General features: G+C 39.1%; 1 protein-coding gene across 1 annotated transcript; it reads right to left on the bottom strand.

Moving 5' to 3' along the window:
* Positions 1–2,874: 2,874 nt before the first annotated feature.
* On the bottom strand, positions 2,875–17,195 carry fshr (follicle stimulating hormone receptor). The gene is given in 15 exon segments (XM_038736037.1): positions 2,875–3,962; positions 3,964–4,388; positions 6,792–6,983; positions 7,080–7,261; positions 7,859–8,079; positions 8,375–8,560; positions 9,113–9,187; positions 9,298–9,366; positions 11,184–11,264; positions 11,667–11,741; positions 13,138–13,212; positions 13,312–13,386; positions 13,639–13,713; positions 14,422–14,493; positions 16,730–17,195. Coding segments are annotated over 15 exon segments (2,058 nt in total). The 5' UTR covers positions 16,927–17,195; the 3' UTR covers positions 2,875–3,904.
* Between the last annotated feature and the right edge of the window lie 465 nt (positions 17,196–17,660).

Below are 17,660 nucleotides of genomic sequence, written 5' to 3'. Positions count from 1 at the left end.
GACATCTATTATTTGCCATATATGTGTGTTTAGAGCATATTGAGCATATGGAGGGCAGATACGTTAAATGTCTCTGATAGAAAGTTTATATGTTTTCACACTTCAAAATCATTGAAAGCGATATTGAGGTTAAAGCAGGAGACACATGAATTTGGAGATGGAGCACAATAGGCAGATGCATTTTTAAATGGGATAACAAAAAGTAAAATTTAAAAGCCTTTATAAAGTTAATTTTACAATTCAGTTAACATTTAAGTATGACTTAAACCCAAAACAATTAAATGTAATGATCTTTCATAATTTCTAAATCTTCTTTTTTGCATTTGGTAATGCATCACATACAAATCAAACACAAATTGTATTACTCAATATATAATAAAAGTTCCATATGTATTAATCAATTATGAGACAAAAGTGTTCCATTTCAGTGGAAATACAATATACAATCAATTTTACATACTGATATGAATGCTCACATGAATGCAGCTGACATTAATCTACAATCTTTTTTATCAAGCTTACAGGAGATGTGAATGTTAGAATTTTTAATTTATAGATTTTGGGTGGAGTATCACTTTAATAAATATGTTTCATTATTTAGTAGCCTATCATTTTATATAATTGGACCACCAGAGGGCATTGTTTGTCTGCTAGCAGTTAGATTATCATCTCAGAGTATAAGGACACAGCATGACACTGTTTTGTTACATAGTTACAGGCTACGTTCTTTTCTTTTCTTTTCTCTCATCACGTTGTGTTCTGTTTGGAGAAGATCTGTACCACAACCTTTGAACCTTCAACAAAAGCAATGATTCATCATTTTTTAGTAATCAGTAGATATGAGTTTGAGGATGATTACGTTACAATCCACTGAATCATTTATAGTGCTTTGGAAATAAATAATCAAGTAAACACATATAGCCTACAGTACGCCATCTATTCAAATATATATTTACTCCATTTTCCTGTGAAAACGGGATAATTTTCTTGTGATCTCGAGATAACCAACCATAGCTGAATACAGGGGTCGGCCGGTACTTTTCTTTAGGATAACTTTACATTGTTTTCAGATTGACTGGTTAGCTCAGTTGGTAGCACAGGACTTGTAATTTGAGGGCTGAGGGTTTGACTCCTGCCTGGGAAATGAAAAGTCCATAGGTTGATGGATGTGGATCAATCCCCGGGATGGACAAAGTCCAGCACATGCTTTATTATGAGTACGTGAAACAGTCTCTTCATAAGAACTTTGTTGAAGAGGATTATAAAAATGACAAAAAAGAGAAAAAGATTAGTCTTTGGTGAGGATCAAACCCACAACTCCAAAAGTATGCCGTAGAATCCTATGCCCTCCCCACTGAGCTAACCATCCATCGTCAACTGCTTATCCTGCGTACAGGATTGCGGGAGGCTGGAGCCAATCCCAGCTGACATCGGGCAAAAGGTGGGGTAGACCCTGGACAGGTCGGCAATCCATCGCAGGGCCACACGTAAACAAACACTCACAACTCAGGGTCACCAATTAACCTAGTCCACATGTCTTTGGACAGTGGTAGGAAGCTGTAGCACCCAGAGAGAACCCACGCAGACACGGGGAGAACATGCAAACTTGAACCCACAACCTTCTTGCTGTGAGGCAACAGCGCTAACCACTGCACCACTGAGCTAACCAGTGTTACTAATATTGGCACTGGAATTACCATTAAACCACTGTGTTAAACTACTGTTTTGTTATCTCGAGATCACAAGAAAATCATCCCATTATCACGGGAAAACAACATTCATTATCTCGAGATCTCGAGATAGGATGCACTGAATGTTATCCCTTAAAGTAGGTCCAGCTATGTACTCAGCAAACACAGCACAGCTTGGGGAAAATCAGACCTCAATAGCTTTTTTTTTCTGTAGGCCCCAATGTGTCACATTATTCCACAGAGCTCTGTCTAGAGACTTTAAAGATTGTCAACATCACATTTACTATTGTCTGCACGAGCAGGTGAGAAGGAGTTTTTCAGAGACGGTTTCTAGTCCTGAGCTGCAAAGAAATATCTTACTGAGACTATATCAGTCAAAGTATTGAAGTCAGCCTTTCTCAGAAACGGTGATGTAATCTTATATGCAACTGTTCTCCGCGTACAACCTTTTTTTATTGACATAATAGAGATGGTTTGATATCTCTGTTTTGTTCTTCTTTTATGAAAACATGTTAGGAAAGAATACCACCAGCCATGAAGACAGAGAATATTCCATTTTATTGTTATTGTTCTTCAACACTGATGTATGTTTTTGTATCTTAAATATGTTTACCCCACACTGAAGTGCTGTAAAGGTGTGCTTTGCTGTCACTATCAATTGTTTGTTTGAATATTTACAGTGTCTGCTGAGCAGTTGACATTACCTATAGACCATAACAGAGCAGGGACCAAATTAAATCCTGCATCAGTAGCATCACCTGCTGGTGAAAGAGTATTAATGCACCCACACGTTCAATGTTGGCATGTAGGAGGCAGTGTATCCATATCAATGAGATGGACTTGGATTCCTTCTTGCAGCTGCAGCCTTGAAACCCTGGGTTGCTTGCTTCTGAGTGTGTGTGTGTGTGTGTGTGTGTGCCTTATCTAGCGGCCATATCCATCCTCCTGTAATATGCAGAAAGAGCAGCTGTGTAGTCTCCCCCTCCCACACTCACCCAACCTGGCACACAGAGCAGAGGTTGGTAGGGTCACTCTGTCCTTGAAAGCTTTGGATGCGCCGAAGGACAGCATTTCTAGCTAAAGGCAACTCAGTTTAGTGTGTGTGTGTGTGTGTGTGTTTTGTCCTTTTGTTACTACTCCATATACACCCTCGTTCAGCATACAAAATCTACTCAAACAGGGAGGATGTAATAAAACAACTTTATAAATGACATCACAAAAACATCACAAAGATATATTTTGTAGTACACACATATATATAAAAAAGTGGCACTTAAAAATATTTACAAACAATAAACACAATTACATTACAAAGATAGGTACACACTGAAGGGTATGAGGGATGTGGAGCCAGGGAGAGTGACAGCAGACAGAGTATTTGAGGAGATTATTAATCAGTATAGCCCTGCGATGTGCTTCTTAATGAATTACATTCAGTCATGGTGTTGACGTGACATGTGGAAATTTAATTTCTTGAAGTGCAGATGCTGATATCTGTAAAACAGATTCAAAGTACTTTAGTTTGTTTCATTATCTTGGGACACTAGATGGATGGCATTTGCTACATAAGAACAATCAGTTTATATCTTTTTCTACTCTTCTTACTTGTGATCTTAATTGTTATGATGCCTTAATCGCCACATATCTGGCGTTCCTGTTAAGTTAAAACAAACACAAGGAATAATTTATGACAGCTATTTGACTTAGATTTGTCAAAGTACCTGCAGTTGTTCTAATCTTCACTTGGATTTCTAGACACACTGTATACAGTAGCATTTACCCATGGGTCACGTGGTTTCAGAAGGACACTGCACACTGTGTTGTTGCAGCACTGAGGTCAGGCCTGAAGAGCCAGCAACATTAGAGAAAAATGAAAACCAACAAAGTTCGATAAAGATGACATTGGGCATCAATTTGAGGATTTAGCTGTCTGATAGGGGTGGTGCACTTGCACACATGAAAACAAGTGTACCTCTTTAGCAAAGTTAAATTTTTTGTGACTTTAAGAAGCGTTCATGCATTAGATTCTGTCAATAACTCCGTAAGTCCTAAGAGGGATTTCTTAATTTGCCAGAGAGAATTGGGACTTTGGTGGGGAGAGAAATATGACCCTCCTGTTGACAATCCAGCAAAAAGTCTGTATCTGTTTTTGAATGACAGTCAGCAGTCATGTTTCCCATCTAGACTTAATGTATTGGCCAAGGAGTACAGCATCACATGGCTGCTCTTTGGAGAGGTCCATGCTGGCTGCTGACAGGAGGAACTCTCTGCTCGGTAAATCTGTGCCCGGGTCTTAAACAGGCCAAAGCGAGCTGCGAGAAGAAAGAAATCCCGTCTGAAGGTGCGGGTGAAGAAGGCATACAGGAAAGGGTTGGAGCAGGAGTTGATTGGGTAGAAGAGGACCAGCAGGAGTTTGGCGTCTGAGACGGTGATGAGAGGGAGCTTGAGAGCCGCTGAGATGGCAAAGAAGGAGATGGGAGCCATGCAGATGAAGTCAGTGAAGATGAGGATGGCCATGCGTTTGGCCACTCGGGTGTCGGCGTGCGCCGGCGCTGATGAGGGGTTGCGGACAGTCAGGTAGATGCTAAGGTAACAGCCGCACACGCAGAAGAAGGCCAGAATGTTGAGGAGGAGTAGAGACACCACATAGACCTGAGACACTAGAGACTCCACGTCCATGGGCAGGCAGATACTCACCTGCACCGACAACAAATACAGACACATAAACACACACGTTCAAAAAAGCTTCTCTGTAGAGGTCTGGACCAGTTAAACCCAGACTATTTTGTGGGCCTATAGTAATTTTGTGGACCTGTAGGCTATATGAAAAACATCCACTCTATGTGTAAATAGCTTTATATTTGTATGAACAAAATAATTAACTTAAGGTCAGCAGAGGAATATAATATATGTGAATTACTGTTTATATATTTCACAGTTCTCAAACAAAGCAGAAGTGTGGGCATCTCTATCTGTGTTTGCTGTCTCTGGATAGGCTACCATTGTCCTCTCAAAACAAGACAGATGATGATTTCACCTCAGGCTCTATCAAATTGTTCTGACCAATTTTCACTTTGTTTCGGGTGTTTATTGGACCAAACCATTAAGTGATTAATTGAGAAAATAATTGGCAGGTTAATTGCTAATGACAGTAATCGTATAGCTGCAGTCCTATGTCTACTGAATGTCATCTTTGTCCTCCAGCCCACTTGATGTAATGCCTACAAAGTTTTTACTGAAAGTAATGGATTCTGTTGGGCCCCATTTGATCTCTGTTTTCAACAGCTCCCTATCTACTGGTTGTGTCCCTGATTATTTTAAAACGGCTTGCGTGAACCCACTCCCTCCCACATAATTTTAGACCAATTTCAAAACTGCTTTTTATTGCAAAGATTCTAGAAATAATTGTGTCCAAACAGCTGCTCACTGTACTGGAAAATAACAGAAAATATTTGAAAAGTTTCAGTCTGGTTTTAGGAAGTACCACAGCACTGAGACTGCCCTGCTTAAAGTCACCAATGACCTTTTAATGTCTGCTGATGAAGGCATGTGCTCAGTCCTGGTACTCCTGGACCTTAGCGCTGCTTTTGACACCATTGATCACAACATCATGTTAGACAGACTGAGGCACTGGGTGGGGATCTCTGGTACTGCCCTAGAATGGTTTTCATCCTACCTGTCAAATAGGAAGTTTTGCGTGTCTGTAAACAACTATGTCTCTTCGTTCTGTCCAGTTAAATAAGGTGTGCCTCAGGGGTCGGTCTTAGGACCCATTTTGTTTTCCTTGTATCTGCTTCCCCTTGGACATATTATCCATAAACATGGCATTTCTTTCTCATATTTATGCTGATGACACACAAATATACTTGCCCGTCAGATCCACAGACCCTGGAATGCTGAGTTCACTTAACAACTGCCTTTGTGAAGTTAAAAAATGGATGTCAAATAATTTCCTCCAGCTGAACTCAGACAAAACAGAAATCCTGGTCATCGGGATCTCAGCAGATGGCAAATCAAATACTGCCATCTGCTGGTTCCCTAGTAAATCACATTAAGCCTGTGGCAAAGAACCCTGGTGTTTGGTTTGATAGTAATTTAAATTTCGAGCAGCACACCACAAAGCTTGTTCAATCATGTTTTTATCAACTTAGAAATATAGCAAAAATTCAATCTATGTTAACTTTTAAGGACACCGAGACCATTTTACACGCCTTCATCTCATCACGCCTGGATTATTGCAACAGCCTTTTCACCTGTTTAACCCAAAAATCTATTGATCGACTCCAGACTGTCCAGAACTCAGATGCCAGGCTTTTAACCAGAACAAAGAAATATGACCACATTACTCCTATTTTAGCTTCATTACACTGGCTCCCAGTATGTTTTAGAATTGACTTTAAAATTCTATTGATCACTTTTAAAGCTCTTCATGGCCTCTCGCCTTGTTATATTTCTGACCTTTTAGTCCCATACACACCAGCACGTACCTTGAGATCCTCGGGCAGAGGTCTGTTGTCTGCTCCAGAGTATTGACTGAAAACTAAAGGGGACAGAGCGTTTGCTGTCAGGGCCCCGAGGCTCTGGAACAGCCTACCCAAGGAAATCAGGTTGGCTGAGTCAGTGAACTCTTTTAAGTCCCTTCTTAAAACATACTTTTATAGGAGAGCCTTTCCCGATCTTATTTGACTTTATTTTATCCCTTTTATTTTATTGTATTTTACTAATTTTATATTTATCTTAAACGTGTATTTTAGTCTTTTCAATGTTTTCATGCTTTTATCTTGTACTGTTTTTGTATTATTGTCTTTACACTTGTTAAAGCACTTTGTAACTTGTTTTTGAAAAGTGCTCTACAAATAAAGATTATTATTATTATTATTATTATCTGAGACATACAAAACATTACATAACATAAGCTGTTTTGCATATTTTCTGTATATTTTGAAGTTGGCTTATGGAGTATGAGTTCATGCACCATTTTGCATCCCCAACTACACAGGCCTGAGCAAATTCTTACAGAACATACAGTACATGGCTATCGTAAACTGGAAAGCACAGAGGAGTCGAATGGAGACTGAGCAGACTATGTGAAGCACCCACCTTGCCATAGCTGCTGACTCCGACAGTGGGCAGCAAAGCGGCAAGGGAGGAGAAGATCCAGCCTGCTGTCATGATAATACATGCGTGTCTTAGGCGAAGTTTACGGTCAAGCCGCAGAGCATGTGTGATGGTGTGCCAGCGCTCCAGGGTGATTGCTGTTAATGTGAACACTGAGAGCTCACTGGCAAACACCTGCAGGTGACACACATGTTTCTAGTTAAACATGAACATTTATGGGTGTTAATGTAGGGCTATCACATGCAAATGACTCCACGCATGCACACACACCGTGAAGAAGCCTGCAGCACTGCAGCCTAGGCCCGTCTGCCAGTCTATGGCGTGGTTGTAGTACCGGCCACGAGTGAGCATGTCTACAGTTGCTATGACTACCAGGTAGATGCCCATGCAGAGGTCAGAAAAGGCCAAGTGGCACATGAGGAAACGTGGAACAGTCAGTTTGGAGCGGCTGCCTGACAAAAAAAAAAAGTGAGACTCTGACAAGAACACAGTCTATGCAAAACAGTGAAATGTCCTTGGGTTTTGCAAAAAAACCTAATAATTCCAGGTTTGGGAAATAAAATAAGTAAACACAAAAGCAACAATTTATTAATTATTAAGAAATAAGGTAGGATGGAAGAAAGAACACAAGGAAGGAAAGCAGAAAGTAAAAAATAAGGAAAGAAAGAAGGAAACAAATGATGAGAGAACTGGATGATTTAGCAAAGAAAGTACTGTCACCAGATAACTGATAACTCTGTAATGAGTACATTTGCTTCTCAAATATAGTGGAGGATGAGTCTCATTAAAGAGAAATACTAGTGTAGCAGTACAAATACCTCAAATTTGTAATTAAGTATAGCACTAATTGTGTTTAGTTGTACACTTTTCACCTGTGAATGCAGAACCTCAAAGCTAGAGTGCAGGACTTTTACATATAAATGAACATGTTACATAAAAGAAAAGAAAAAGCACATATTTTCTTTAACAGAATGGTACATGAAATTTTCCCCCGCAAAAAAATCTGAGGTACAACCAAACGTGACTTCTGCCTCTGTCCTATTTCTTACCTAACAAGACCAGGAGTACCGCTGCGTTCCCCAGCAGCGCAAGGATAGAGATGATCCAGATAAGGACTCGTAGGGGGACGGCGGACATGATGTCCTCACAGGGGTTAAAGTCATCTTGGGTTGGGCTGCAGGTGATGGAGGTGGAGTTGGAGCAGTGGTCCCTGTAGAAGTGAAGGTTATCCTGAGCCTTAGGGTGGGAGCACAGGGAGCTCCACCTCGATCTAACAGCAACACACACACAAACACAGACAACATACATTTTCTTTTAATCTTTCATGGCTTTGGAATGCAGATGGAATGCATCTTTTTTGACACATTTTTGAATGAGTTCTATGAGATTAAGGCTTTGTGGTCAATACTATAATATTTTTTATTGTTATAATATAAACTGCTGTTATATGGTTAAATCTCATCTAACTCTCGATAACAAAGCGAATATGCAAATTTCCCTAAACTTTGACCTATTCCTTTAATAATAAGACTTTCAGATACCTTGTGATGATAATGCATGTGTACCTGTTCCTGTGTATGTTTTTGAAGGCGCAGCAGTGTGACGGGTATGTCAGGTTGGCCTGGTGGAGTTTGGTGAAGAGCTGCAGAGGAGGAAGTTCTTTCAGGTGGAAGGCGGACTCTGCGATCAGCCTCTGGAGTCCACCGAGGATGTAGTCCGGAAAGGAGCTGAGGGCTGTGTTGGAAATGTCACTGCAGGAACAAACACAAATAAGCTGATGTTTAACACCGGAGGTACAGTCATTTCATGTTCACAATCCATGCCATTTTCAACAGATATCTTCTCTGTTTACAGAGTATTTGACCAATGAACAGTTTTTCTGAGACTGAGAGAAGTGATGCTAAAAATCCCCCTGAAACTCAAAGATGCTGAACAGAAAAATCATGTGAAGAGTCCCTGTTTGATTGCCAAGTGATTGCTAGGATGTGGAGTGAAAAAAAATTACAGGCATTACATGGCAGCCCAAAAGAAAATAGTTAAATAATAGTTGTTTTTTTTTGATTGCTACTTCAATAGAATAGGTGTCTCTTTGTTTGGGGAAATAAACAGGTCTCTCTCTCCGGTTAAAATTAAATTTCACCTGCTCTCGGTTTATTTTCACGTTAAGTCTGGTATGTTTCTAAGTTTTTTTGAGCCTCCCCACACATGCCACATTGCTTTTTGTTTTCTCGTACGAGTTTAATAAGTGATGATGAGGAGGGTGAATCATGTAGGCATGAGTTACTGTTGGATGTAATGCTTACAGCACCACCAACTCACTGGAACCCACAAAGGCTTTGGGATTGATGTGAGTAAGCTGTTGGTTGCCTCTTAGGAACCTAAGAGAGAGGGAGTAAAGAGAGAGGAATTAAATATGTGAGATGACTATCTAATTTTTATTTATTTATTTACTTCTGTTCGTAATTGTGTGTCTCTGCTTGTGACTCACAATCTGTGCATCCTTGTGCCGTTGAAAGCGTCACTTTCCACCTCCTTGATGCCATTTCTGGTGAGCCGTCTGTCATTACAAAGGAAAGCCAAATTACAGTCATGTGGCTCCAACACAGAACAGTTCCAACAGTAAACATATCTAAACTAATTTTAGTGTGTGCAGTTCTTTTGTTCTCAGTGACTAAAGCTGTATGAATATACAAAAAACACAAAATAAATAGTTTTTATAATTGTATAAGACTTCTCCTTCTCCTTCTCCTCTTCTCTTTCTTCCATTTCTACTTTTTAACAGTCTGGACCTCGGAGGCTAGGCAAACTGCATTTGTTGAATAGATTCGGCAGTGGTGGAAGACATAGACCATTCAGATTTTCACTAAAGTAAAAGTACTAATATCACAATTTCAAAGCATTCTATGATAAGTAAGTCCTGCATTAGAAATGTTACAGATAGAAATAGTTCAACATTTTAGGAAATACACTTTATTTTGAGAAGATTGATACAACTCTCCTATCTGTCTATAATATGAAGCTAGAGGCAGCAGTTGGTTAGCTTAGCTTAACATAAAGACTGGAAACAGGAGGAAATGGCTCACTCCAAAAAGGTAACAACATTTGCACACCAGAACCTTTAAAGCTCACTAATTAACACGTTACATTTTGTTTGTTAAATATGTACAAAAACCGAAGTGTGAAAACGTCAACTCGCCGTTTTACAGGGGGCTGTGTGTCAGACTGTTTCTCGCCTCTGTGCAATTGCCAGGCAACCAGCAGGGACTTCAGGAAGTTACTGGTCCAGGCCAAGAAATATTCATGCACATAACCCCCCACCATAAAGAGATGATACTTAGTTTTTACTCTTTGGGTTCTCTAAAGATTAAACTAAGTATATGTAATGTGCTAGTGAGCTTTAGACATGCTGGTAGGTGCATTTTTTGTTTTTGTTTCCTGTCTTTGTGATAAGCTAACTGGCCACTGGTTGTAGCTTTATGTTTAATCAGAGTGGGATCCACCTCCTCATAAAACCCCCAAGCATATATCCAAAATGTCTCACTTTTTCTGTAAACACTTACAATTTACAAGTAGTCTGTTACAAGTTCAAGTCAAAATGTTACTTAGGTTGAAAAAGTATCACCATAAAGTATTAAAAGCAAAAATACTGATTATGCAGAGTAACTGTGCCTGTTAGTTGTCACTATACATTGTAATATTGGATAATTATTACTGAATCACCATTTACTGTAAGCTGCATTTTATTGTTGCATCTAGTCAGAGGGAGATACTTTAACTATTGTTGATGACATGGATTGTTTGTAGAATATTAATTTGAAAAGTAAACAGTAACTGCATCTGTCAGAAAAATTCAGGGCAATATTTGTACTGGTGCAAATTCCACAAATGTTGATCAGTCAACTTTAAATGTGGTCAATAGCTTCTGAGTATTATCGGTGGTAGTAGTAGTAGTAGCTATAGTTTTATTTTTTTACTAACTTACTTTTAATTTTGTATTTTTTACAAAAGAAAAACAACAGCAAAAACCCAATTATGTACAAAATTAAAATACACAGTCACCGATTTATTGACTATGATGCAGTATATACATACATATACTACATATACAGTAGTAGGTATATGTATGTGATTTTCATTAGAACTCGGGATCCACAGCTTAAAAGAGGGACAATAGAAAAAAATAAAGAGGCTATATGTAGCGCTAAGTGTGTTAGAAATGATGCAGAAAAAAGAAGGCAAGTAGGAGAAGATAGAACTAAAAAAAAGAGGGCAGAGAGCATTTCAGGGAACATTCATCATTGCGCATGTAAAGCCCACTCAGAGCTGTGTGAGGGTGGTGTGCATGTGTTTCTAAAAAAGTGATGAATCTCTTACATCTCTGTGATAGTTTGAGTGCAGAGGCCTCTGAACGCATTGGCGGGGACTCTCTCTATGTCGCTGTTCTCTTGCAGGTCTCTAAACAGCACATTGGTCAAACACACACAATTAACAACAAATGCCGAGAAGTAAATAGTACATATTCAAGTAGAAACACAGTTGATATGTGCAATTTTAAGGTGCAAAATATTAGATAATACATGCCACAATCTCCTTGAAATCCACTTATTTTTTAAGCTGATAGATGTCAGGTGGGAGATTTTATAGGGGACAGGTGGTTTGCATTACTGATATTCTGTTCTGTAAGAACTGCTCGTGCGTAGGTTTAAACTGTGTGAAGTGTTTTGATTTCCTCTGGGCATATTTAATTCTGTGTGCATACAGTAGCCTATGTATTCAAGTGCATGTGGGAATAATAGTGTGTGGGTGTGTGTCTCAGCATGCATTTGTAGTTCATTTGTATATTGTGTTGAGACTTACAACAGAAAGCTGTGGGCTGTGGATTGGATCTTACTGAAGTTAGGAAAAATTCTCAGTCCGGTGTTGGAGATGGTCCTGTGATGTGCAGATAAAGCACAAAATGTTACTACAATCACACTGCGACCTCTGAACAACAGACACTCTGTGCAGTGAGTCATAGTGAAAAAATCAGACAATGTAGCATCCATTGTGTTAAACCAAGATAAAAATTAACAAGTGAAGAGATTCCAAGACAATTCAGAGAGAAGCTCAGGTGCCAACATGGAGTCTACAGCCACACAATCAGCTCTGTGAGGTTGTACTAATCAACATCATTTATTTGTCATTTTACAACATAGGGTTGCGCGGTGAAACATAAGTTCTAGCCCTTTCATGCTACACACTCATTGAATATAGACAGTATACAAATAATTAAATGTAGATGATAAAATGCTATAAAAATAAAGTGAAATAAATAAGCAATCTATACAGTTATTTACATATTTACCCATTCACGTACACACCCAAAAGGTAATACTTCTGTAGTGCATTTTTTTGAATTTGCTAACATATACTGTATGCTGGTGTTTACTATCTTCATATCTTGTACTTTCAGCATAGTAGTTTAGCTTGTTAGCATGCTAACATAAGAGCAAAACAAAGAACAGCTGAGGCTAATGGGAATGCCAATTTTGCAGGTGTTTGGTTATAAGCCAAAGTATTGGCCAAACTTAAATTTTGACCTGATGGTGGCGCTAGATGAATAGTCACAGGATCAACAAATTCATATAGATCAATTCTCTGACCACCATGAATGTCACGGAAACCCATCCAATTGTTTTGGAAACATTTCACTTAAAAATACAAACTTCAACCTCATGACGGCACCAGATTTGAAGATCAAAAAGTTGAATGGCAGCTAATACCAAGGTGCAGAGCAATAACATTTAACCTTTTTTCCCCCGAACAAACTAATACAAGAAACATTTAATCCTAGTAAAATCAGGAATATTTGAAATCTAATTCAAAATGCAATGTTGTTGTGCGAAGTTGCCCTGGTTTAAAAGTTAAATAGTTTAATAATTGTATTTTATTCCAATAAACTGTTCAGTTTATATGCTCCAGTTCTCACAAATTGGGACAAACATAACAGTTATAGTTGGTTATGCACTGTCTTGGTCATTTGAGACAGTTTCAAGATATAAATAATCCAGTTTAGTATATACTGTTTTGCAACAAATATAGATTTAACATGTCTGAAATGATGTATAACTTGTTTTGTGGAAAAACTGTTTTTCATGAGATGAAGTATGACACTTGATTTCTCTTCCAGGGGATCCAAACTAATTAAAAAATTATGTCTGGACGTGTGGGGACCCGTCAGAAGTAGGCCTGTCACCCATGACCCATTTTGGACTCAACAATCAGTTTGAAAAACACAAACTGAAGAAGAAAGCATTCCCCCCCTGCTGCACTCACACTGAGTACTCACAGATACTGTAGTTTCACGATGTTCTTGAATGCATCTGGATGGATGTATCTCAGGTGTTTTGACTTTGTTATGGTTCTGAAAGAAACACACACAGTCATGTACTCATTAATATAAATGACTGGTCTCACAATTACAGGGTTTCACCACTGCCATTATCCTGCCAGTTATACTTACATTTCAAAGAGTTCAGGGAGATCAGAGAAAGCAAAAGCTCCTATCCTCTCTAATGCAACATTCTCAGAGATGACGCTAAGGGAAACACAAATGTATGAATGAAGAATATGACATATATTTGAAAGATTCAGCTGTTAGGTGTTCATTCACACTTAATCTTTGACGTATTATTTCTCCACCACCCCACCAAACTTACTCCTCAACTGTTTGGGTGATCAGTTTTCTCAGAGTTTGCAGCTCTTCTTGTTCCATAACAAAGACTAAACACACAAGCACATCTGGTAAAATACGTCACGAGCAGTGGCTTATATAAAACCGCATACTCACATATCAGTGAGCCGAGGGAGGCTGGCAAAGGCAAACGCGCTGATACTCTCCAGCATGTCGTTCTCTGATATGGTTCTAAAGTTGAAGGTAGGGCAGAACAGAGGAAGGGGATGCAACTTTATTGAAGCTCCATTCTATGACTGTGTATTAGGGCCATTGTAGGTAAAAACAAATCTATTATGGTTGTGGCGGAGTGGGGTAATATTCCAAGAAAAAACTTAAACTGAGATTGATTCGTACTTTTAGGAGAAAAAATTTCTCTTCTGCAGTTCCTCCCCAATTTGTATGCTTTTGCTGTTTTGAACAGAAGGACATATCTCATCATATTGATTAGTGAAAGTAGTCTATGTGTGACAGCTGTTGTTAGTAAAATCTGCATGCCCTGCTTTTAATAGTACAGAAGAATACAGAGCCTTTTAATAAAACACGCACATCTAAAAAAATGTATTTTCCAAGTTTTTTCTTGTAAATTTGAAAATCTTAGAAAATATTCAAGGTTTTGTGTTTTTTCTTGGAATTACAGTTTTATTTAACCTACAATGGCCCTAATACGCTGTAGCATTCACACTGTTGTATTATGATAAAACAAACTGACCTTCACACCATATTATCACTAAATTCCGTTTTTTATTTTGAAGGAGTAATTGATGAATTGACACTTCACCCTCATCCACACTTCCCGTCTGTTTGGATGACCCACATCTTGAGTGTTTTGACCTCCTCAGTTCATTATGTTCCATATCAAAGTATAAACATGAACGACATACAGACATACACACTTACAGTTTCCTGAGGTTCTGCAGGCGGTTGAGGGCACCTCTGGGAATCACTCTGATCTGCGTCTGCTTAACTTCCCTGTTGATACAGAATGAGACACTCACATCAGCTCTCGGCGATACACAGATCACAGGAAAGTAAACACTCACAAGAAATCTTTCAAAATCTTCAGTGGACAATTTCTTTGTGTGCGTCCGGGACAGCGAGGTCAGCGAGGCCATGACCAGTTAGCTACTCCCTCAACCTGGGATTTTCTTTCATGCAAGAAGCAGAACTGTTTTGTGTACAGAAACAAGTTTCTAAGCTTATTTAGCATCATGGCCATCCGTTGTAGTTGACATCTGAAATGACCATCCATTGCATACTTGTAAACATCCCCACTGTTCTTGAGCCTTGAACTTCGAGCAGAACAGAACAGATGAGAACACACACATCGCAGACTGGGAGTTCATAGTACATCTCTTGGGAATAGTCGCTACTTCTGCCACAAAGTCGCCCACGTCCTCCTCTGTGTGTGTGTGTGTGTGTGTTGGCTGCATTTGTTTGAATGCCTTTGTGAGTAAGAGTATGTACATCTGCACTCTATTCACGTGCATGTTTGTGCAAAAGCTTCAGGCGATCCTAATCTTAATGCTGGCCCCCACCGCTGCTGTCCAGTCCCCCCTCCCCCTGGCCTTGAGATTCCTTCAGACCATTCCAACAGCCAAAACAACAGGTTCATGTTTACTCCATGTGGCAATCACCTTCTCATGCCTCATCCAGCTCTGTGTCAAAAAACACTTGAAGTCCCTTCAATCAACGCCTTTGCTCATCATTTTGGGGAAACAAAATGTATGGACATGAGAGTGGTAACAGTCTTCTAATTTAAATCTTGTCTTGCATACATTCGCTCAGTAAATGAATGTTTAATAAAAACACTGTTGGCAAGTTCAGTGCAAAATTCAGCCAAGAGGAGATGAGCAAGGATTAGAGGGGAAAGTCTAAATAATTATGCATACTCACGAGATGGGATTTTGAAACATGGTATGCCCCCTGAATCTGTATTGGTATTGGCTGGTGAATAGGAAATACTATTTTCGGTTGTATTCTCTGTATTACTGACCTATGTCACTGGTTTTAGTTGAGTAGAGAGACCCTACACCAATTTTACGCATTGTTAGTTTACTCACCATAAAGTACTATTCATTATATAAACAATGTGTAATGTATTCTGTGGCTCTACAGCCAGCTCTTAAAGTCTGAAAAAATAACTGAATGATATCATCTAAACATGTGGTGTAGAGTTTGCAAGACATGGACATTTATCAGGCATGGAGTGACCAACCAAAGATGCCATTTAGTTGCATTATGGGAAATGTAGTGTTTTTGGAGCTTGAACCATACTAGAGAACAAAAGTCAGGTTGTTGTGGCCTTTTCAGCTTCAATTGAGTCCCTTAATTTTAAAATCTGTCTCACAACTCTCTGTAAGCGCTTGACACCACACAATGCAATGAACACAGCGGCAACAGCAGCTCAAATCGCATTGTGTCAGGCACTTTAGGAATTACACTGTTAAATTGCTGCAGTACCCCTTTAATGTCCCACAATTAATACAAGAAAAACACAAATATACATTGTCTCTGTTCACAAAAAATCTAAAGAAAGGAAAGAGAGAAAGAGACCAGGAGACAGCCAACATCACATTCACAACAGGTGGCTGGCCAAAATATATTTCAATTGAGGTTTACTTAAGTAAAGTACGTAAGCATTATTAGGAATACACTAAAGTATTAAAAGGAAAAGTGCTCAATGAAGAAAAATGGCCCCTGTGAATGTTATACTATTATTATTATATCATTAGATTATTATTTCTCATGCATTAATGTAAAATAAGTATGGAGCTTATTTGAATTATTTTGTGTTGGACCCAATATAGTTTCCAATTCTTTTTCTATTAATGGACTTGTTGATTAATCAACTAATAGTTTCAGGTGTACTTGTATAAACTGTTGGGTAGTTTAATTTATAACAAAACATCAACATTTTTTATAAGCACTTCGTATGTTTTGTGTGTGAAAATTGAACTAAAGCTGTCAGATAAATGTAATGGAGTAGAAGTAGAAAGTGGCATGAAATGGGACTACTCAAGTAAAGTTCTGATAGTTCGGCTGCTGGGAATTTTCCAAACAATTCTTTTGAGATGTAAAACAGCTGTGTACAATGTAAACACCTGAAATGGCTGCCTCAACTTTACATTTACCTCCTAACATTGTTGCAGATATTTGTGTGCATACACTTGTGTGTGTGTGTGTGTGTGTGTGTGTTTGTACCCACAGGCACTGGGTGTTGCTGGTGATGTTGGAGGGAATATCTGTGACTCCGAATCCCAGTTTATAGCAGAAGTGCAGGGTTCGTTTGGCCAAGCTGGTCCCAACTCCAGGTTTAACATCCATCCCAGAGCCAGGTGCCGAGGCTGCTGTCGTCTTTATCATCACAATCATTAACATTATTAGAATGATCACCATCATCATTGCAGTCTGTCCACAGTCCAGAAAGCTGTACTTTAGATTTCCTCTTTCTACCAAATCTTCAAATCTTCTTGTTTTTCTTCTTCTTTTGCTTCTTCTCACTTTTTTGTCTCTGTCTTCCTGTCTTTCTGCCTCCCATGTGATGTTTAAATGTACGCAGGCTGTCCACCAGAGCACACACTCCACATTTGATATGAATGGTTTTGCCCGTTAATCCGTCAGTCCCCTCTGGGTTCACCACCAGGTCAAAGAGAGAAGAAGTGTGAGGTGCTTTTAGTGCTTTCTGCCATGCAGTGGTGAATGATGGGGGTGTGTGAAAAGCTTTATGGGAGTATTGAGGATGTAGGAGGTCTCTGCTGGGTTGTGTATGTGTGTGTGTAATATACACCACAGCAGAGCATAGATATTGATGTTGTGGTGAAAATTATATGCTTCTGCTTTTTATTCATCACACTTTGACCCTTAAATCTCTCCTTCAAATCAAACCACACTAGCAAGCAGGCACACTAGTACTGGTTGCAAAGCTAATGACATTTCTCCCTGTCAGTCCTTCACAAGAAGACTCCCCTAATTTAACCTAACACCTAAAAATTGATTCTTGAATAGCAGATCTAAAAGTATACAGAAATGAAATCACTTAACTTTGCTGCTGGGCAAGAGCAGTTTGGATAATACTTGAAAAAAATTTAATTTAAACTCTGGTTTTGTTGTGGAGCCACAGAACTTGTCTAACTGTT

The sequence above is a fragment of the Micropterus salmoides genome, unplaced genomic scaffold, assembly GCF_014851395.1.
Source record: "Micropterus salmoides isolate LMB-PRFRI ecotype aquatic unplaced genomic scaffold, ASM1485139v1 Ms_hic_scaffold_21, whole genome shotgun sequence".
Lineage (NCBI taxonomy): Eukaryota > Metazoa > Chordata > Actinopteri > Centrarchiformes > Centrarchidae > Micropterus > Micropterus salmoides.
The sequence above is the reverse complement of the archived record's forward strand: the minus strand, read 5'-3'. Positions and strand labels throughout refer to the sequence as shown.